The sequence below is a fragment of the Mirounga angustirostris genome, unplaced genomic scaffold (genome assembly GCF_029215605.1).
Source record: "Mirounga angustirostris isolate CCGP_5_RB_7025 unplaced genomic scaffold, mMirAng1.0.hap1 SCAF_4, whole genome shotgun sequence".
Taxonomy (NCBI): domain Eukaryota; kingdom Metazoa; phylum Chordata; class Mammalia; order Carnivora; family Phocidae; genus Mirounga; species Mirounga angustirostris.
In genome coordinates, this window is record NW_026991712.1 from 148,244,325 (window position 1) to 148,266,951 (window position 22,627).

General features: G+C 39.5%; 1 protein-coding gene across 1 annotated transcript in view; it reads right to left on the reverse strand.

Annotated features, from left to right (window-relative positions):
* ZYG11A (zyg-11 family member A, cell cycle regulator) overlaps nucleotides 1-22,627 on the reverse strand; it is a 79,492-nt gene that overhangs the window by 49,226 nt on the left and 7,639 nt on the right. The window contains 1 exon segment of the mRNA XM_054513221.2: nucleotides 13,260-13,425. Within this exon segment, the coding sequence (XP_054369196.1) occupies nucleotides 13,260-13,425 (166 nt within the window).

Here is a 22,627-nt window from a genome sequence, read left to right on the forward strand (position 1 = left end):
GAGCCTGCTTCTCCCTCTGCCTGCTGCTCCCCCTGCTTGTGCTCTCTGTCAAATAAATAAATAAATAAAATTTTAAAAAAAGGGAAAATGAAATACTCTAAGTCAGAAAGGTCGAGTAATTAATACTAAAAGTCAAAGGTACATGAATCCCTGATGATTTAATGAATCTAGGTAATGCTCATTTATGGCCACCAAAGTCACAAAACCAGACAACCAAACTTAATTAACCCCCTTAAGGAAGTATAGGGCCCTACCAAAAACATCAAACCTGAATCTGATCAAGCCTCTACATCTAACTTCCAATTTGGAGGTATTACAAGGATCAGAGGAACAGTCAAAAATCATAGTACTGTCAAACAATGGCAAAATCCAGACTGGAAAAACTCTACATAACAAACCACCATGGTTTCTTTGAAAAAAATAACTGGAAAATCCCCAAATACATGGAGATTAAACAACACATTTCTAAATAAACATATGGATCACAGAAGAAATCTCAAGAGAAATTTTAAATTTTGAACTACATGAAGACACAACTTATCAAAATTTGTGGGATAAAGTGAAAGCAGTGCTTAGAGGAAAAGTTATAGTTCTGAACACATACACTAGGAAAAAAAAGATCTAAAATCAATCATCTAAGTTTTCACCTTAGGAAACTAGAAAAAGAACAAATTAAACCCAAAGTAAGCAGAAGAAAAGAAATAATAATTAGAACAGAAATCAAGGAAATTGAAAATGTGAAATCAACAGAAATTGATAGAGAAAATTCAACAAAACCAAAAGCTAATTCTTTGGAAAGATCTATAAAAATCAGGCTAACTGGGGCACCTGGGTGGCTCAGTCGGTTAAGCAGCTGCCTTCTGCTCAGGTCATGATCCCAGGACCCTGGGATCGAGCCCTGCATCGGGCTCCCTCCTCAGTGGGGAGCCTGCTTCTTCCTCTCCTGCTCCCCGCTGCTTGTGCCCCTGTGCACACGTGTTTTTTTTTTTTTTTCTCTGTCCAAAAAAAAAAAAAAAAAAATCAGGCTAATTAAAGAAGTTAGCCTCTAGCCAGGCTAAAAAAAGGAGAGGAGACAAATTACTAGCATCAGAAATGAAAGAGAAGACATCATTCTAGATCCCATGACTATTAAAAGGATAAGAAAAGGCAAAAAAAAAAAGGGTAAGAAAAGAATACTATGAACAACTCTATACCCACAAATACAATAACCTAAATAAATGGACCAATTTCTTGAAAGACATAATCTGCCAAAACTCATACTTCTCGAGAAGAAATAGATTATCTGAACAGCCTATCTATTAAGGAAATTGAATCAATAATTAATAACCTTTCAAAACACAAAGCACCAGGTCCAGATGAGTTTACTGATGAATTTTACCAAATACTGAACAAGAAATTATACCAGTCCTCCACAATTTCAGAGGATAGAAGCAGAGGACATACTTCCTAACTCATTCTTTGAGGCCAGCAATATCCTAACAGCAAAACCACACAGATGTTAGAAAAGAAAACTACTGACAAATAAATCTCATGAACACAGATGCAAAAATCCTCAACAAAATCTTAGCAAACCAAATCCAACAATGTATAAAAAGAATTCCACACCACAACCAAATGAATTTATCCCAGGTATGGGAAAGCTGGTTCAAAATTCAAAAATCAATTAATGTAAAATAAAATGCAAAAAAAAAAATCAATTAATGTAATCCATATCAACAGACTGAAAAAAAATCACACGATTATATCAATAGACGCAAAAAAAAGGCATTTGACAAAATCCAACATTCATTCCTAATAACAACTCTCAATAAACTACAGGAACTTCCTCAATTTGAAAAGCCTACCTACAAAAAATCTACAACTAATCTTAGTAGTAAGAAAGTAAGATTTTTTAGTAAGATCAGGTACAAGGCAAGGATGTCCCCTCTCACCACTCCTTCCTAGAAATACAATTACATCAGCACCCCAAAACAATTCAATACTTAAGTATAAACCTAATAAAATATGTACAAGATCTATATGAGGAAGACTAGAAAACACTGATAAATGAATTCAAAGAACTAAATAAATGGAGAGATATTCCATGTTCACAAATAAGAAGACTCAATATCATCAAGATATCAGTTTTTCCCATTACTCAGCCATAAAGAAGAATGAAATCTTGCCATTTGCAACAACATAGACAGAGGTAGAGAGTATAATGCTCAGTGAAATAAGTCAGTCGGAGAAAAACAAATACCGTATGATTTCACTCATATGGAATTTAAGAAACAAAACAATGAGGAGAGGGGAAAAATGAGAGAGACACACACACAAACCAAGAAATAGACTCTATTGAGAACTGATGGTTACACGGGGGGTATAATGAGGGGTTGAAACAGGTGATGGGGATTAAGGAATACACTTTTTGTGATGAGCACAGGGTGATGTACAGAACTGTTGAATCACTAAGTTGTACACCTGAAGCTAATATAACACTGTACGTTAACTACATTGGAATTAAAAAGAAAAAGAAAAAAAGTTATCAGTCTTTCCCAACTTCATCTACAGATGCAATGCAATCCTAAGAAAAATCCCAGCAGGTTATTTTGTGAATATCAATAAGCTGATTCTAAAGTTTATTTTTTAACTTTTATCTTTTTTTTTTTTTTTTTAGATTTTATTTATTTATTTGACAGAGAGAGTACAAGTAGACAGAGTGGCAGGCAGAGGGAGAGGGAGAAGCAGGCCCCCCACTGAGCAGGGAGCCCGATGCAGGACTCAATTCCAGGACCCCGGGATCGTGACCCAAGCTGAAGGCAGATGCTTAACCGACTGAGCCACCCAGGCGCCCTGATTCTCAAGTTTAAATGGGAGGCAAAAGACACTGAATAGCCAACATAATATTGAAAGAGAACGGCCTTGGAAAGCTGACACTACTAACTCAACTTCAAGACTTACTATAAAAGCTACAGTAATCAAGGCAGTGTGGTACTGCTCAAAGAATAGAGAAAGAGATCAATGGACTAGAAGAGAGCGCCCAGAAATAGTCAACTGATCTTTGACAAAGGAGCAAAGGCAATTCGATGGCTCAAATACAGTATCTTCAGCAAATGATGTTCGAACAAATGGACATCCACATGAAAAAAACAAAAACAAAAAAACACGCATCTAGACACAGACCTAACACCCTTCACAAAAATTAAAACAGATCACGCAGCACCTAAATGTAAAACACAAAATTATAAAACTCCCAGAAGATAACATAGGAGAAAACCAATGGGTATGGTGATGCCTTTTTAGATACAACACCAAAGACACAATCCATGAAAGAAATAATTGAGGGGCACCTAGCTGGCTCAGTTGGAAGACCATATGACTCTTGATCTCAGGGTTATGGGTTAGAGCCCCATGGGGGGGGGTTAGAGATTACTTAAATAAATAAAATTATAAAAAATAATAACTGATAAGCTGGACTTCATTAAAATTAAAATCTTGGGGTGCCTGGGTGGCTCAGTTGGTTGGGTGTCCAACTCTTGGTTTCAACTCGGGTTGTGATCTCACAGTCATGGGATTGAGCCCCATGTCAGGGTCTGTGCTCAGTGCAGCGTCCGCCTCATGTTCTCTCTCCCTCTTCCTCTCATTCACACTCTCTCAAATAAATAAATTTTTTAAAAAATTAAAATCTTATGCCCTGTGAAAGAGTATATCAAGAGAATTAAAAGACAAGCCAGACTGGGAGAAAATCATTATAAAACACATATCTGGTAAATAACTTATCCAAAATATACAAAGAACTCATAACAATAAAAAAACAAAAACAGTAACAAACATCCCAATTAAAAAAAATGGGCCAGAAACCTGAACAAACACCTCACCAAAGACAATATATAGATGGCAAATAAGCATACAGAAAGATGCTCCACATCATCTGTCATTAGGGAAATGCAAATGAAGACAACAAGGAGACACTACTGTATACCTGTACACCTATTAGAACGGCCCAAATTCAGGGCGCCTGGGTGGCTCAGTCATTAAGCGTCTGCCTTCGGCTCAGGTCATGATCCCAGGGTCCTGGGATCGAGTCCCACATCGGGCTCCCTGCTCGGCGGGAGGCCTGCTTCTCCCTCTCCCACTTCCCCTGCTTGTGTTCCTGCTCTCGCTGTCTCTCTCTGTGTCAAATAAATAAAATCTCTAAAAAAAAAGAATGGCCCAAATTCAAAACACTGGTAACACCCAAAGATGGGCAGGATGTGAAGCAACAGGAACTCTCTCATTGCTAGTGGGAATGAAGAATGGTACATAAGCCATCTGGAAGACAGTTTGTCAGTTTTTTACAAAACTAAACATATTCTTACCATATGATCTAGCACTCGCATTCCCAAAGGAAGTGAAAACATGCCCACACAAAAACCTACACAGAGATGTTTATAGAAGCTTTATTCATAATTGCCAAAACTTGGAAGCAAGACATCCTTCAGTAGGTAAATGAATAAAGTGTGGCACATCCAGACAATGGACTATTATACAGCACTAAAAAGACATGAGCTAGGAGCACGTGGGTGGCTCAGTTAAGTGGCCAACTCTTAATTTGAGCTCAGGTCGTGAGATCCAGCCCCGAGTCAGGCTCCATGCTAAGCAGGGAGTCTGCTTGAGATCCTCTCCCTCTCCCCCTGCCACTGCCCTTCTCCCTGCTTGTGTGCTCTCTCTATATAAAATAAATAAATCTTAGGGCACCTGGGTGGCTCAGTTGGTTAAGCAACTGCCTTCGGCTCAGGTCATGATCCTGGAGTCCCAGGATTGAGTCCCACATCAGGCTCCCTGCTCAGCAGGGAGTCTGCTTCTGCCTCTGACCCTCCCCCCTCTCGTGTTCTCTCTCTCATTCTCTCTCAGATAAATAAATAAAATCTTAAAAAAAAAAGAATATAAAAAAATAAATAAATCTTAAAAAAAAGAAAAAAGACATGAGCTATTAAACTATAAAAGACATGGTGAAACACATATTACTGGGTGAAAGAAGCCAATCTGAAAAGGCTACATACTGTATGATTCCAAATATGCAAAATATGGGGACAGTATGAAGATAAGTGACTGCCAGGAATGGGAGGAAGAGATGAATAGGAAGAGGACAGAAGACTTTTTGGGTAGTGAAAATACTCTGATATAATGATGAATATGTCATTATACTTTTGTCCAAACCCATAGAATACACAACACCAGGAGTGAACCATAAGGTAAAACATGGACTCTAGGTGATTATGATGTGTCAAATGTAGGGTCACCCTTGGTTAAAAAAAAAAAGTACCATTCTGATGAGTGATATTGACAACAGGAGAGGCTATGCATGTGTGGGGGCAGAATTAATGAGAAATCTCTGTACCTCCTTCTCAATTTGGTTGTAAACCTAAAACTACTCTAAAAAATAAAGTTAAAAAAAAATACACATACACAAAGATAGAAACACACACACAACATACATATTGCAAAATAATACAAGAAATAGATGGAAAGCCTGTAGATTAAGAGAGTCCTAAAAACCCCATCAACCATCACAATATATGGACCTCACCTAGATACTAATTAAAACAAAGGTTTTTTAAAAGTTGTAAGACGGGGGCACCTGGGTGGTTCAGTTGGTTAAGCAGCCAACTCTGGATTTCAGCTGAAGTCATGATCTCGGGGTCCTAGGATCAAGCCCTGTGGGCTCCGTGCTCAGCAGGGAGCTTGCTTCAGGATTCTCTCCCTCTGTCCCTCTCCCCATTCTCTCTCTCTCTCTCTCTAAAATAAATAAGTGGCACCTGCGTGGCTCAGGTCATGTGGGATCGAGGCCCCGCTTGGAGCTCCCCATTCAGCGGAGAGTCTGCTTCTCCTCTCACCCCCCCCACCGCTCTTCCCCCTCACCCTGCCCCGGCTCTTGCCCGCTCTCCAATAAATAAAATCTTTAAAAAAAAGTAAATAAAATAAAAAATAAAATCTTAAAAAAAAATAAAGTTGTGAGACAGTCAAAATGAACACTCACTATATATTTGATAATATTAAAAATATTAGAATTTTAAATGTGAAATTAAAATTACGGTGTTATGTATATACATATACGTACACACACACACACACACATATATACACACACACACACGCCAACAAGTCCCCACTCCCCAACTACACTTACAGTTGAAATGACAAATATCTAGGATTTACTTCAAAATATGTGGGGGCAGGACAAGGGTGCGCAGAGGTATAGATGATACAAGACTGGCCATGAGTTGATAATGTCTAAGTTGAATATACTGAGGTTTAGTTTCTCTAGTTTTGTACATTTCAAAATATTTACATAATAGTTTTTAAAAACTCAAATCTACAGAGAGATTAGAAGATATAAAATTTATCTTTTCTTACTAAACTATATACACTCTGAAGAATATATGGTGCTCCGAGGGTAAAAGCCACATGATAGAATACATTTTCTTTTCTTTTTTTTTTTTTCATTTGTAAGATTTTTTTTATTTATTCATTTGACAGAGAGAGAGCACAAGAGGGAACACAAGCAGGGGGAGTGGGAGAAAGAGAAGCAGGCTTCCCACAAAGCAGGGAGCCCCATATGGGGCTCGATCCCAGGACCCTGGGATCATGACCTGAACCGAAGGCAGACGCGTAACGGCTGAGACACCCAGATGCCCCAAATGCATTTTCTTTTAATTTTTTTGCAAAATTTTTAACTGATGGCATATAGCATCTTTATATTAAAACTAAATATGAGGGGTGCCTGGCTAGCTCAGTCAGTAGAACATGTGACTCTTGATCTCAGGGTCATGAGTTCAAGCCCCAGGTTGGGCATGGAGCCTGCTTAAAAAAATACAATAAAATAAATAACACTGAATACCTAAAATGGGCAGGGGGTACTGAATACAAAGTAGCACTTTCAGGGACTCCTTAAGAGGAATAGAACTTGGGGTTTATTTTCATAGCTTTAGCTCCCAGCACAGTGTCTGTTGAGTAGTAGGGACTTGATAAATTAAGAAGTAAAAATAGCTATATGCACATAGCTATTTAAGAAATTTGCCACAAGTCTCTTGAAAAGGTTATCAAATTATCACCTAGTAAAATTCTACCCAAACAATTCAACACATTAAGTGAACATATGAAGGCACAGACAGCATGGTAGTTAAAGAACAAAACAAAACAAACAAAAAAATCACTGTGTCTGGATCCAGAGTGCCTTGGTTCAAATCCTGACTGCCACTTCTGAGCTATACGACCCTTGAACCAAACGTTACTTAATCTCTCTGATCCTCGGTTTCTTCATCTATAGAGATAACAGAGGGGGAAAAAAGAGATAACAGTATATACAAAAAGTTCTTACTATAGTGTCTGTCAAAGTGTTAGCCATTATAACTTTAATGGCTTTATTATTATATAAACTTAATAACATATGGCTGATATATTGCTTATCTCAATTGGGAAAAATGATGGGGGGGGAGGGTTGTTCCTAATTAAACCACAGAACGAAACTTCCCAATCTTCAGCCTCAGTCACCAAATCTCTAGGAACTATACCCTTGTGAAGTTATGGATCCTTGAACACCAAAGGTATTGTTTGTCTCCCATAAATAAATTGAGTGAGTCAATAAACACTGATTTTACAAATTGGTTATCTCCAAGCTCAACTTGGAAAAATAAATCTTTTTATTTCCTTCTCTTTATCACCTCACCTCCCCTCAGCCAGCAAATAACCTAGAATCTTTCAGAATGACATTCCTCCACACCAACATCAAACACGGCTCTTATTCCACCCTCGCTATTTTCCTTTTAGTTATCTGTCATTTCTTCCTTCTGAGGCAAACCCTAAACACCTAGGCTCATGAGTCTGTCCCTCAGTCACCACCAGGACCTTGCGTCATCAATTTTCAGCTCTTATATATATATATATTTTTTAAAGATTTTATTTATTTATTTGAGAGAGAGAGAATGAGAGACAGAGAGCATGAGAGGGAGGAGGGTCAGAGGGAGAAGCAGACTCCCCGCTGAGCAGGGAGCCCGATGCAGGACTTGATCCCGGGACTCCAGGATCATGACCTGAGCCGAAGGCAGTCGTTTAACCAATTGAGCCACCCAGGCGCCCTCAGCTCTTATATTTTTAATGTTTCCCTCTTCACTGGCTTTTCTCTTTTTCCATGCAATAGGTCATGCTATCCCCTCCCCCACCTGCACCCTCATAAAAAATTACCCACCCCCCTTTTTCTTCTTTCCCTGTTAAATTTCTTAAGAGTACAGGTGTATCCTATGTAGCATGAATAACAAAAAGGATTCAAAACTTTATCAATGTAGGCAAAAGATCCAACAAGAAAACAGAAAATTAGAACAACATTATGAACAACTAGATCTCAGAAGTGCCTGGGTGACTCAGTTGGTTAAGTGGCTGACTTCGGCTCAGATCACGATCTTGGGTCCTGGGATGGAGTCCTGCATCTGGCTCTGCGCTCAGTGGGGAGTCTGCTTCAGCTTCTCCCTCCCTGCCCCCACTCATGCTCTCTCTCTCAAATATATAAAATCTTTTTATAAACAAACAAACAACTAGATCTCACAGAAATCTTCAGAATAACTGGCCCTGTAGCAGCAAAATACACATTCTTCTCAAGACCACATGGAACGTTCTCCCAAAATGACCATATATTAAGCCACAAAATAAATCCCAATAAATTTAAATGAATTGAAATAAAACACAGTATGTTCTCCAACTACAATGAAATAAATTAAAAATTAATAACAAAGAAATGTGGGGAAATCACAAGTATGTGAAAATTAAACAATACACTCCTAAAAACCGAATGGGTCAAGGAAGAAATCAAAAGGAAGAAAGAAATCAAAAATAATTTGAGATGAATGCAGAATGAAGACAACACACAAAAACTTATGCAGCTAAAGCAGTACTTGAGGAAAATCTGTCATTCTAATCACATTATATTAAAAAAAAGAAGATCTCAAATCAATAACCTCACCTTCTTCCTTAATACACAGAGGAAAAGAAAAAGCAAACTAAACAAAGTGAGTAGGAGGAAGGAAATAATAAAGATTAGAGTGGAAATTAATGAAATGGAGAATGGAAAAGACAATAAAGAAGAAAAAAAGAACAATGAAATCAAAAGCTGGTTCTCTGAAAAGATCAACAAAATTGATAAACCTTAAAAGAGAGGACTCAAATTACTTGAATGAGAAATGAAAAGGGACAGAATTACTTACATTGTAGAAATATTATAAAGGAATACTAAGAACAATCGTATGCCATTAATTAGATAATTTAAATGAAATGGACAAGTTCAAAGAATAACACAAACTACCAAAACTACTCAAGAAGAAATAGATTATGCGGGCACCTGGCTGGCTCAGTAAGTAGAGCATGCAACTCCTGACCTCAGGCTTTTAAGTTCAAGTCCCGCACTGGATGTAGCAATTATGTAAAAATAAAATCTTGGGGTACCTATGGCTCAGTTGATTAACCATCTGACTCTTGCCTTTGGCTCAGGTCGTGATCTCAAGGTCATGAGATCAAGCCCCAGGTCGGCTCCTCACTCAGCTGGGAGTCTGCTTCTCTCCCCTCTCCCTTTGCCTCTCTCCCCACCAAAATAAATAAATAAATCTGTAAACTAAACTAAACTCTTTAAAAAGAAAAATGGGGGGAAAAAAGAGAGAAAAATAGGGGCGCCTGGGTGGCTCAGTCGGTTAAGCATCTGCCTTCGGCTCAGGTCATGATGACTGAGTCCTAGGACTGAGCCCCATATAGAGCTTCCTGCTCAGTGGGGAGTCTGCTTCTCCCTCTTCTACCTCTCCCCCAGCTTGTGCTCTCTCAAATAAAAATCTTTTTAAAAAATTTTTAAAAAAATAAAACAAAAAAAAGAATAGGCAATGTAACAATACTCATTATTATAACAATAGATTGAATTCATCATCAAAAAACTACCCACAGGGGCGCCTGGGTGGCTCAGCTGGTTAAGCATCCGACTCTTGGTTTGGCTCAGGTCATGGTCTTGGGGTCATGAGATCAAGCCCCATATCTGGTTCCACACTCAGCAGGGAGTCTGCTTGAGATTCTCTCCCTCTGGGACACCTGGGTGGCTCAGTAGGTTAAGCATCTGCCTTTGGGTCTGGTCATGATCCCAGGGTCCTGGGATCGAGTGCCACATCGGGCTCCTTCCTAAGCGGGGAGCCTGCTTCTTCCTCTGCCTGCCGCTCCCCCTCTCTGACAAATAAATAAATAAAAATTAAATCTTTAAAAAAGGGAGGGGGTTCTCTCCCTCTGCCCCTCCCCCTGCTCACAGGAACTTGCTCTCCATCTCTCTCAGATACTGATAGATAGATAGATAGACAGATAAATCTTTTTAAAGAAATTTTTTTGAAGATTTTCATTTATTTATTGGGGGGGGGGGCAGGAAAGGGAGGGGCAGAGGGAGGAGAGAGAAACCCAAGCAGACTCTGAGCTGAGCATTGAGCCCGATGTGGGGCTTGATCTGACAACCCTGAGATCATGACCTGAGCCAAAATCAAGAGTCTGATGCTTAACCGACTAAGGCACCCAGGCGTCCAATAAATGAAATTTTAAAACAAAACAAAACAAAAAAACTCCCCACACAGGGGGACGTGGCTGGCTCTTCTGGTAGAGCATGCAACTCTTGATCTCAGGGCCTAGAGATTACTTTAAAAAAACGAAAAACAAAAAACCTACTCACACAAGGAGGCCACAAGGGCTTCACTGGTGAATTCCACCAACATTAAAAGAATTCATAACAATTCTTCAAACTCTTCCAAAAAAAACAGAAGAGGGAACACCTCCCAACTCAGTATTATCCTGATGCCAAACCCAGATAAAGACATCACAAAAGCAGAACAGACCAACAATCCTTTAAAATAATGGACAAGGGCACCTGGGTGGCTCAGTCGGTTAAGCGACTGCCTTCAGCTCAGGTCATGATCCCAGGGTCCTGGGATCGAGTCCCACATCAGGCTCCCTACTCTGCGGGGAGCCTGCTTCTCCCTCTCCCACTCCCCCTGCTTGTGTTCCCTCTCTCGCGGTGTCTCTCTCTGTCAAATAAATAAATAAAATCTTTAAAAAAATAAAATAAAATAAAATAATGGACAAATCTCAAAAAAAAAAAACCTCATCAAAGTAACAGCAAACCATCTAGCAACATACAAAAGAATTACACACCATGACCAGGTGGGATTTATCCCAGGAAAGCAAGACTGTATTAATATCCAAAAAGGAGGGGCGCCTGGGTGGCTCAGTCGTTAAGCGTCTGCCTTCGGCTCAGGTCCTGATCCCAGGGTCCTGGGATCAAGCCCCACATCGGGCTCCCTGCTCAGCAGGAAGCCTGCTTCTCCCTCTCCCACTCCCCCTGCTTGTGTTCCCTCTTTCGCTGTGTCTCTCTCTGTCAAATAAATAAATAAAATCTTAAAAAAAAAAAAAAAAATCCAAAAAGGAATTAACATAATACACCATATTAATAGAATAAACAAAACTCCCATGAGCATTTTGACATATGAAGAAAAAGCCAACACTTTTCCTGATGAAAATGTCCAACAACTAAAATAGAAGGAAACCTCCTCAGTCGGTTAAGGGCAGCTACCAAAACCCCAAAACTAACATCATACTTAGTAGTGAAAGACTAGATGCCTTCCCCCTGAGATCAGAAAAAAGAGAAGCATGTCCATTTCAATACCTCAACTGCAATGTTCAATTCTTCAAAATTGTATTGAAGGCTCTAGCCAGGGAAACCAGAAAAGAAAATTAAATAAAAGGCATCCAAAACAGAAAGGAAGAAGTAAAACTATCTTCATTGCAGATGACATTATCTTATAATAGAAAATCCTAAGGAATCCACTAAACAACTATTGAGAATTAATAAATGAGTTCAGAAAGTTTCCAGGATTTATGATCAACATAAAAAAAAAAAATCAATTGTAGGGGCTGGCTGGCTCAGTCAGTAAAGCATGCCACTCTAATCTTGGGGTCATGAGTTCAAGCCCCACGTTAGGTGTGGAGCCTACATTTTTTAAAAAAATTGTATTTCTGTTCATTAAAAATGAACAATCCAAAAATGAAATTAAAAAAGCAATTCCAGGGATGGCTGGGTGGCTCAGTCAGTTAAGCCTCTGACTGATCCCAGTGTCAGGCTCCCCCTCTCTCTGGCCCTCCCCCTGGCTCATACTCTCTCTCAAATAAATAAAATCTTAAAAAGAATGAAAAAAAGAAAGAAAGAAAGCAATTCCATGTAAAATAGCATTAAAAGAATAAAATACTGCGGTGCCTGGAGGCCACAGTAAGTGAAGTGTCCAACTCTTGATTTCAGCTCAAGTCATGATCTCAGGGTCAAGAGATTGAGCCCTGCATCATCGAATCCCTGCTTGGGATTCTCTCTCCCTCTCCCTCTGCTCTCCCCCTGCCCCAAGTGCATGTGCTCTTGTTCTCTCTCTCAAAACAAAACCCCACAAAAACACAAAAACTTAAAAAATAAAAAATTTTTTTGAAGATTTTATTTACTTATTAGAGAGAGAGAGCACAAGCACGGGGAGGGCCAGAGGGAAAAAGGGAGAAAGCAGACTCTCCGCCGAGCAGGGAGTGTGACATGGGGCTCGATCCCAGGACCCCGGGATCATGACCCAAACTGAAGGCAGATGCTTAACCAACTGAGCCACCCAGGGGCCCCTAAAAAATAAATTTAATAAGTGTAAAACTTATATGCATAAACTAGAAAACACTGTTGAAAGAAATTTAAAAAAAAAGAGTGCCTGGATGGCTCAGTTGATTAAGCATCCATCATCAGTCTTGAGGGTCTTGAGATCAAGTCCTGCGTCAGGCTCCCTGCTCAGCTGGGAGTCTGTTTCTCTCTCTCCCTCTGCCTCTCACCCCCACTCATGTGCTCTCTCTCTCTCTCTCTCTCATTCAAATAAATAAAATATTTTTTAAAAATTTAAAATCTAGGTTTTTGTGTTTTTTTTAAAGATTTTATTTATTTATTTGACAGGGAGAGAGGCAGCAAGAGAAGGAACACAAGCAGGGAGAGTTGGAGAGGGAGAAGCAGGCTTCCCGCTGAGCAGGGAGCCCGATGTAGGGCTCGATCCCAGGACTCTAGGATCATAACCTGAGCCAAAGGCAGACGCTTAACGACTGAGCCACCCAGGCGCCCCGAAAGTGCTTTTCAAATAGTAAAGTGCTATAAGAGTACAATATAAAGGAGCCTTATAAAAAAAAAATTAAATAAAATAAAAATAAAGAAGCTTTATCTTTACCTTGCCATGTCATTACCCCAAGGAATCGATCAGCTACTTCCTGAGGGAAACTCCAATGCTCTGGAAGGCACAAGGTTCCGTCAGATCTTTCAGAACACAATTTCTCTAGGTTAGCAATCAGGACGTTCAGGCAGATATTGACCAAAGAGTAGGGAGATGCCTCCTCCTAGAAAACAAACTTTGTTAGAATACATCTACAAAAATTCAACATAAAAGTGGTCATGCAAAATACATCTAACTACTTGATGAGGATATCTGAAGATACATTCTCTTTACCCTAATAGTGATTTATATGATCTATATGCAATGAAACCACCTTATTCCAACTGTTAACTGAATGGAAAACTTTATCTATTATACTTTCTGTTCTATCTTGAAAAAAATTAAGTTCTCTCAATCCTTCACTCATCACCTGTTCTGTACCAGCCACTGAAAATACAGGATGAGCAAAATATAGTTCTAATCTGTTTGGAGCTACAATTTAGTGGGGAATAAAACCAAGAAATCCGACAATTTCAGTAAAACACAAGGGACAACTCAAGCAGAGATCACATGGTCATTCATTCAACAAATATTTATTCAGTGATTACTATGTCCCAGAGGATAAGAAGGAATGCCTATTATTACCCTCAAGCGTTCACAATGTAAAAGGCTGCTATACCCAGGGTGCTGTAGAAGGATAAGAACCTTAAGAGAGTTGAGACCTACGGTCCCTTTCTCCTCTAAGAGAAACTGGCATTTGTTCATTCAACAAATATTTGAAAGGCATGGCACTGTGTTAGACACGACTGTATTAGACAAAGGCCAAACTGAGGTTGTTACCTTTGTCAAAGTTTTCAACATGGAATAATTCTTTGACCTCCATGGTCCAAAGTTTAAATTACTCCTTTGCAAATACCCTCAACTCCTTGTTCCCTCACCAGACAAAATTTCATTCCTGGAAGAACTTCACTATCCAGTTTTTTATAGCAACACACAGCAGCTAAGCATCTACGGAGAGGGGAAAGACTCACATAACATAGTTTGTCACAGGAAATTCATAATCATTTAACTTCAAATGAGCCCTCAGTAGCTCTGAGACAATAGCTCTGTTCACAAGATCTCTTCCAGACAGGGTACTCTCCCAACATCAAGCAAGAATTACTCCTTGGCTTCCACTTGTTCCTTAAACACATTTTATGCTGTTATCAGAATCTGACTCACTTCATTGAGAAAAATGAAGCCATCTCACCATTAAACTTAGCTGGAAACCACATGGATCTTTTCTTTTTTCTCCTCTTACATGGAGAATATGTACCTCCTTGAAATGGCCAACACTTCCACATGTGCTGACTGGATTTCATCCCTCCTTGCCTTGGTTCCTCTTGTCATTTCTTCATTCGTACAAACATATTTCAAACTCTCCTCAAATGGATCACTTTTTTTTTAAGATTTTATTTATTTATTTGAGAGAGAGAGAGAGAGCATGAGAGGGGGGAGGATCAGAAGAAGCAGACTCCCCGCTGAGCAGGGAGCCTGATGCGGGACTCGATCCTGGGACTCCAGGATCGTGACCTGAGCCGAAGGCAGACACTTAACGACTGAGCCACCCAGGTGCCCCTCAAATAGATCATTCTTAACATATAACTTATGCTCTACTATATACCTTAAAAACAAAAAAACCTTCTGCTGACCCCCATATTCTCTTCAGTTACTCCTCTTCATAACTGAATTTCTCCGATAAGTTCACATGCTATAGAGTAGTCCCCCTTATCTGCAGAGGATACGTTCCAAGACCCCAGCGGGTGTCTAAAACTGCCAACAGTACCAAACCCTATACCCACTATTTTTCCCTATACATACATACCTACGATAAAGTTTCATTTATAAATTAGGCACTGTAAGAGATTAACCTACTGTATTAAGTCACATGAATGCGGTCTCTCTCAAAATATCTTATTGTACTATAACCCACCCCTCTTGTGATGATATGAAATGATAAAATGCCTATGTGATGAAATGTAGTTAGGTAAATGACACGGATGACCTTCTGACAATACAACAGGAGGAAGATCACCTGCTTCCAGATCACAGTTGATTTCGGATAAGTGAAACGACAGAAAGTGAAACCTCAGATAAAGGGGGACTACTGTAATCACTTTCTTCCGATTCATTTTTGTTTTTGTTCTTTTAAGTGAGATGTAATTTACATATAGCAAAAACATTACTTTTTGTTGTATCCTTAGTTCTGTAAGTTTTAACAAATGCAGTCATGTACCACCACCACAATATAGAGAACAGTTCTATGACCCCAAAATTCCCTAGTGTCCCTTTGTAGATACTCCCTCCCACCATCCCCATACAACAACAATCTGTGTTCTGTCCCCAAAGTTTTACTTTTTCCAAAATGTCATATAAATAGAATCATACAGTATGTAGGCTTTTTGAATCTGATTTCTCTCACTTTCCATAATGCATTCGTGATTCATCCATGTTGTTGTGTGTTTTTGTGTTTAGTTCCTCTTTATTGCTGACCTGAGCTGAAGGCAGTTGCTTAGAGCCACCCAGGCACCCTGGAATTCCATTTTCTGAGGTCTCCTGGAATATAACTCTTTTAGTCATTGATTCTTACTCATGGAGACTCATGCTTTATAAATCAAGACTGTGAGGGGCGCCTGGGTGGCTCAGTCTGTTAAGTGTCTGCCTTCGGCTCAGGTCATGATCCCAGGGTCCTGGGATCGAGCCCCGCATCGGGCTCCCTGCTCGGCGGGAAGCCTGCTTCTCCCTCTCCCACTCCCCCTGCTTGTGTTCCCTCTCTCGCTGTCTCTCTCTCTGTCAAATTAATAAATAAAATCTTTAAAAAAAAAAAAAAAAAAGACTGTGAGTGCATCTTTAGTGGGATTTTATTTGTAGGACTCCTATGAGGCCTGAGTAGAATATATGTCACATCAGAGAGATTCTGCTAAACACCAGTTACCCCAGAGGCATTACCAGGGATCACTTTGATGATTTCTCAGCTACAGATTTCCTGAACCAAGCAAGATATGTCATTTACAACTCTGAATTTGTGTGAAGACAGGCCTGTGATAGCAAATTTTTAGGAGATATCTTTCCACTCAAAATACAAGCCAAAACTGACAAGATTCCCCAATTCCCTTTCCCTAAGCAGATTTTTTTAGATCTACCACTTCACCAAAGTAAAGCCAGCCTTTGTTAGCCCATATTAACTATATTATACATATAGTTATAGTTACAGTCTCCAATCAAATTCCCTACCTGGTTTTGGCAAAAGCCTAGCCTCCAATCCCTGGTTATTGACATTGGTAAATATCAAAGCTTCAGGGTCCGCTTACAGTGTTTTCCAGCTTCTCTGAATTAGGTGGGAATGCTGGGGATTTCTCTTACTTTGAGTGTTCGTAACATTTTATCCCAAATATTTAGTTTGAAGACTTTATGACATTATTTGCCATATTGCTGAACATGACAGCCCCATTTTAAAAATACCGTATATTAAAGACTAAATCCACATATAAGTTATCAAACATTCAAATATAAAAATGTAATAAAATATAAAACAATATAGATCTATTTTTAAATATTCTTATATAGGGGCGCCTGGGTGGCTCAGTTGGTTAAGCGGCTGCCTCAGCTCAGGTCATGATCTCAGGGTCCTGGGATTGAGCCCCACATCGGGCTCCCTGCTCCATGGGGAGCCTGCTTCTCCCTCTCCCACTCCCCTGCTTGTGTTCCCTCTCTTGCTGTGTCTCTGTCAAATAAATAAATGAAATCTTTAAAAAAAAAAAAAATTCTTATATACCCCATAGCTTAAATTGAATATACCAATATGTTTGGAGTCCCTTATTGTATCCCTCCCTGATGTTATTTCCCATCCCTTCACCCAGAGGCAATCATCTTGAATACTGTTTAGTTCTCCACGTTTGTGAACTTTATGCAAACAGAATTATACTACAGTATTCTGCTACTGGTTTTTATTTCATAAATCAGTGTATGTTTTAGAGAAACATCCTATGCCATTCATTCTTCAAATCACTCTATTAGGTTTCCACCCACCACCAAGACCACTAATGACTAATGCCTCTACCTCTGTATTATTTGACTACTGATTACATGACTTTAAATATTAATCTATAGGGGCACCTGGTTGGCTCAGTCGGTGGAACATGCGACTCTTGACCTCGGGGTCGTGAGTTTAAGCCTCATGCTAGAATAGACTTTACTTAAAAATAGATAGATAGATAGATAGATAGATAGATAGATAGATAGGTATTAATCTATAAACCCAATGAATTCCAGATTATCTCCAGGTCATATCTCTCGTTAAGCTAGTCTTAGATACCCTTGCCTCCCTGACATGTCTACTTAACTGTCACAAATACGTCAAATTCACCATGTAGAAAACGGAACTTCCCCAGTCTTTTACTGCTCAATAAAATGGTATCACATCTATTTAGTTGTTCAATCTTTACCAATACTTTCTTTTTTTTTCTTCCTTGCTTAGGCTTTAATTTTTTATCAACAACGGCAGCTATTTACTTGTCAGTATCCCCTGTAATTTTATATTAAGAACCTCTTAGGGGCACCTGGGTGGCTCAGTCAGTCAAGCATCTGACTCTTGGTCTCAACTCAAGTCTTGATCTCAGGGCTGTAAGTTCAAGCTTCGCTTTGGGCTCCAAGCTACGCATGGAGCCTACTTTATTATTATTATTTTAAGATTATTTATTTATTTATTTATTTGACAGAGAGAGAGAGAGAACACAAGCAGGAGGAGCAGCAGAGGGAAAGGGAGAAGCAGGCTCCACACTGAGTAGGGAGCCCAACATGGGGCTCGATCCCAGATGCTTAACCGACTGAGCCACCCAGGTGCCTGTGGAGCCTACTTTAAAAAAAAAAAAATGGGGTGCCTAGGTGGCTCAGTCAGTTAGGCACCTGCCTTTGGCTCAGGTCATGATCTCTGGGTCCTGGGATCCAGCCCCACATTGGGCTCTCTGCTCAGGGGGAGTCTACTTCTCCTTCTCCCTCTCCCTCTGTGCTCTCTCTCAAATAAATAAAATCTTAAAAAAAAAAAAAAAAAACCTCTTAAACTACTGCCATGGCTAATAATTTAGAAAATACATTAAAATGCTGAATCAAATCATAATCAAGTTGTCAGGCCCTCATGCTGCAGCTCTACCTTTGGCATTTCAATTACATATGGCATTAGAGTTTTGATTTCCACAATGCGCTGAGAGCACACAAGAAACAAGACCATTTCTTTTAAAAAGCATCATTTGCCAAACCCTTTCTTACAATCAATTCTAAATCTTCCAAGAGAATCAAGCAATATAAGTTCACATTGCAATCTGGATCAATCTAGTTTTAATCACATTTCCCCCTTTTCTAGAAATTAGTGTGCTAAAAATAGCACGTTTTCAAATAAACTAACACAATGGGTAATTGTATTCCTTCTACTGTCTTGGACGGATACAGACTAACAAGAAAAATTTGCACTCAAAAACACTATTTTTAATTCCTTGAAATACAGACAGTAGAGAATTTTTAACAGTGTTTCTATAAGACACACCAATTTAAGATCAATAATTGTTTACTGTGGCTAATTCTATTTATCAGCTGTCATAAAGCATGCATGGGAACTAGTTGCTGTGCTCAAGTACCATCTCTTGAAAACCAGAACATGAAAACAATTCTGACCCACCAATAGGCCGTCAATGACCTTTCACTCAGATATTAAATTTCCCCAATGCTGAAATTAGAATAAAAAGCAGCTATGTCTTTATGTGACTTTTCCCCAGCAGGAGTACAACCCGGGACACATAGCAAAGGCTCAATGAGCATATGTTAAAAGAATAAACAATAAAAATAATGTCAAGGTTCAAGAGTTTACAATATGTACCAAAAAGTAAGAAGTATTCACACAGCTTTACTTTTGGCAATAGATCAAGCTGCAAAAAAAGTTACATATATGATCTTTATAAATTATTTCATTTTGGGGCTCCTGTTGGCTCAGTCCGTTAAGCGGCTGCCTTCCACTTAGGTCATGATCTTGGAGTCCTGGGATCAAGCCCTGAATCCGACTCCCTGCTCAGCGGGGAGTCTGCTTCTCCCTCTGCCCTTGACCCCCTGCTAGTACCCACCCACTCTCTCTCAAATAAATAAATTAATTATTTCATTACCAATCTACCTTGCTATATGAATTGCTATCTAGATGACCTTGCATTACTGCATCCTATAAAGAAAAGTTTGGTGACTGTTTGTTAGAATGTGAATAATTGGGGCGCCCGGGTGGCTCAGTCGTTAAGCGTCTGCCTTCGGCTCAGGTCGTGATCCCAGCGTCCTGGGATCGAGCCCCGCATCGGGCTCCCTGCTCAGCGGAGAGCCTGCGAGTTCTCCCTCTCCTACTCCCTCTGCTTGTGTTCCCTCTCTCGCTGTGTTTCTCTCTGTCAAATAAATAAATAAAATCTTTAAAAAAAAAAAAAAAGAATGTGAATAATTTCCTAATTTATCTATTTCATAACTGATGATACTGGATTTGTTATTGTTTCATTCTTTATAAAAGTAAGGATGAAGATATCTCAAATTCATTTTGGAAGTATGAAGAGGATAAATATAAATAACTAAAAAGTGAAGTACCTGTACATTCAAATGATTATTTTTAACCATTCCTTTATACAGACATATTGGGGAATGGAACAGTACTGAAAGAAGATTTCTCAGGATTAATAACATAATTTGATAAAGAGTAGAACATCTGAACAGAACTGGGGTGAACAAGCTGTATCAACCTATCAAAACCCACTGTTTCTATTTCTTTTGTTTTACATGACCGTGCTTTATATGGAAGGTATACCGTAAATTCAATTTAAAACAAAATCCTATCCATATACACATTATTTTTAAGTCGGCTCTACACCCAATGTGGGACTTGAACTCTTGACCCCAAGATCAAGACTGCTCTACTGACTAAGCCCAGGCACCCCTCCTATCCATTTATTCTAGTATATGTGCTGCCGAAGCAAGCACTTCTATCCATATATTCTAAATACACAATTTTATAAAGTACTCTTGTGAATTTGGAACATGCTCCTTGTAGTATGTGATTATTACAAGATCACATTCAAAGCCCATGCTATATCAATGGTGAATGTGAAATTCTATTTAAGCATAATATAGATTCCATTATTTCTCATTTTAAAGACCTACACTTTCTGGGGCGCCTGGGTGGCTCCGTCGGTTAAGCGGCTGCCTTCGGCTCAGGTCATGATCCCGGAGTCCCGGGATCTAGTCCCACATCAGGCTCCCTGCTCAGCAGAGAGCCTGCTTCTTCCTCTGCCCCTCACCCCGTTTGTGCTCTCTCTCACTCTCTCTCTAATAAATATCTTTTAAAATAAATAAATAAATAAAATAAATACCTATACATTCTAAGAATAAATCAATTCCCTGTCCAGGATAACCACCAAGTCAAACTCCATTGTCACAAACTTTTTGATTTAGAGTCAGGAGCTGTGTGACACATGAAGTTTTATATAAATGTGGATGGATTATCACTAACCTCCACAATTCCTAAAAAAGAATTTTAACCTAAGGTTACAGAGGCAATGCACATACACTGTGTGCTAAGAAGTCTAGGTCCTTCCACTGACAGAGAAATTACTGATACTTTCTTGTTCTTAATGAACACCCCATACAAACACACATTTCCAATACTTTAGCAAAATCCTAACAGTTCTACCTATCAGGTAGCTTCAATTTGCCACCTACCTCCCACCCAGATTCACCCCCTTATTCTTCACCCTGCTCTCTATTCCTGGAGGTCAGTGGATCCCATGAATAGATTCCCTTGCCCTGCTATCAGTTTGGTTCTGACAATGTGAAACTCCCAAAGAAGACAGGAAGGTGAATTAAGTTAGAACATGTATTCCTATCCTAGTGTGACTATACAAATGCCACAAAAAATGGAATGGCTCAAAATAACAGAAATTTATTCTCTCAGAGTTCTGGAGGACAGAAATCCAAAAATCAAGTCTCCTGTGAGCAGGGCCATTCTCCTCTGAACGCACTAGGCAAAAACTGTTCCTTTATTAGCTTGTGGTGGTGGCTCCTGGCTTTCCCTGGCTGTGGCAACATAACTCTGATATCTGCCTCCATCTTCACATGACCTTCCTCCCTGTGTCTCTAGGTCTCAAATCTCCCTCCCTTTTCTCATAAAGATCCCACCAGTCACTGGATTTAGGTGGACCCTAAATCCAGATAATTTCAACAAGATTCTCAACTTAGGAATGCCTGAGTGGTGCAGTTTGTTGAATGTCCAACTCATGGTTTCAACTCAGGTTGTGATCTCAGGGTCGTGGGATCCAGCCACGTGGGGCTCCACACTTGATGCGGAGTCTGCTTGAGATTCTCTCTCCCTCTGCCCCTCCTGCTTGTGCTCTAGCCCTCTTTAGGATAAATAAATCTTAAAAACAAACAAACAAACAACATTCTCAACTTAATTGCATTTGCAAAGACCCTATCTCCAAATAAGGTCAAATTTATAGATTCCAGGAGTTAAGACGTGAACATGTTTTTGGGGGGCATGGTTCAACCCACTACAGATTATTTCCCCAGCTCTCTCTTTAAGGTTGCCTTGAGGGGCTGTGTCCCGTCAATTACTGCTTTAAAGTTAGCTCTCTCTCCTGGCTATAGACTGAATGCCTGTGCTCCTCAAAAATTCTTATGTTGAAATCTAACCCCCACTTTGATGATATTTGGAGGTAGGAACCTTTGGGAAGTGATTAGGTCATAAGCCCTCATGAATGGAATTAGTGCCCTTATAAAAGAGACTCCAGAGCACTCCCTTCCCCTTTCTGCCATGTAAGAACACAGCAAAAAGTATCTATGAAACAAGAAGTGGGTTCCCACCAGACACCAAATCTGCCAGCAGATATGGACTTGATCTTGGACTTCCTAGCCTCCAAAACTACGAGAAATAAATTTCTGTTGTTTATAAGTCACCTAGTCTTTGGTATTTTTGTTACGGCAGCCTGAAGACTAAGACACTCCTTCTGGGAGGTCATCCGGGCCCAAGGATGGCAATAGTTACTTAGTGGGCATGGAGTAATACATTATTGTGCTTCTCCATAACTCACCCTATTATCTTTGGAAGTAGTCCTTTAATTATGGGTGAAAATAATTTGGAAGGTTTAACAGGCATATGCACAGCAAGAAACAGATGACACATCCTGTTCTGAATGTATCATCTACTTCTTGCTGTGCATATGCCTGTTAAACCTTCCAAATTAATTTCTAGTCCATCCCCTTCTTTCTAGCTACACTACCAGTTTCTTCTTTTTTTTTTTTTTTTTAACACTACCAATTTCTTTTTTTTTTTTAAG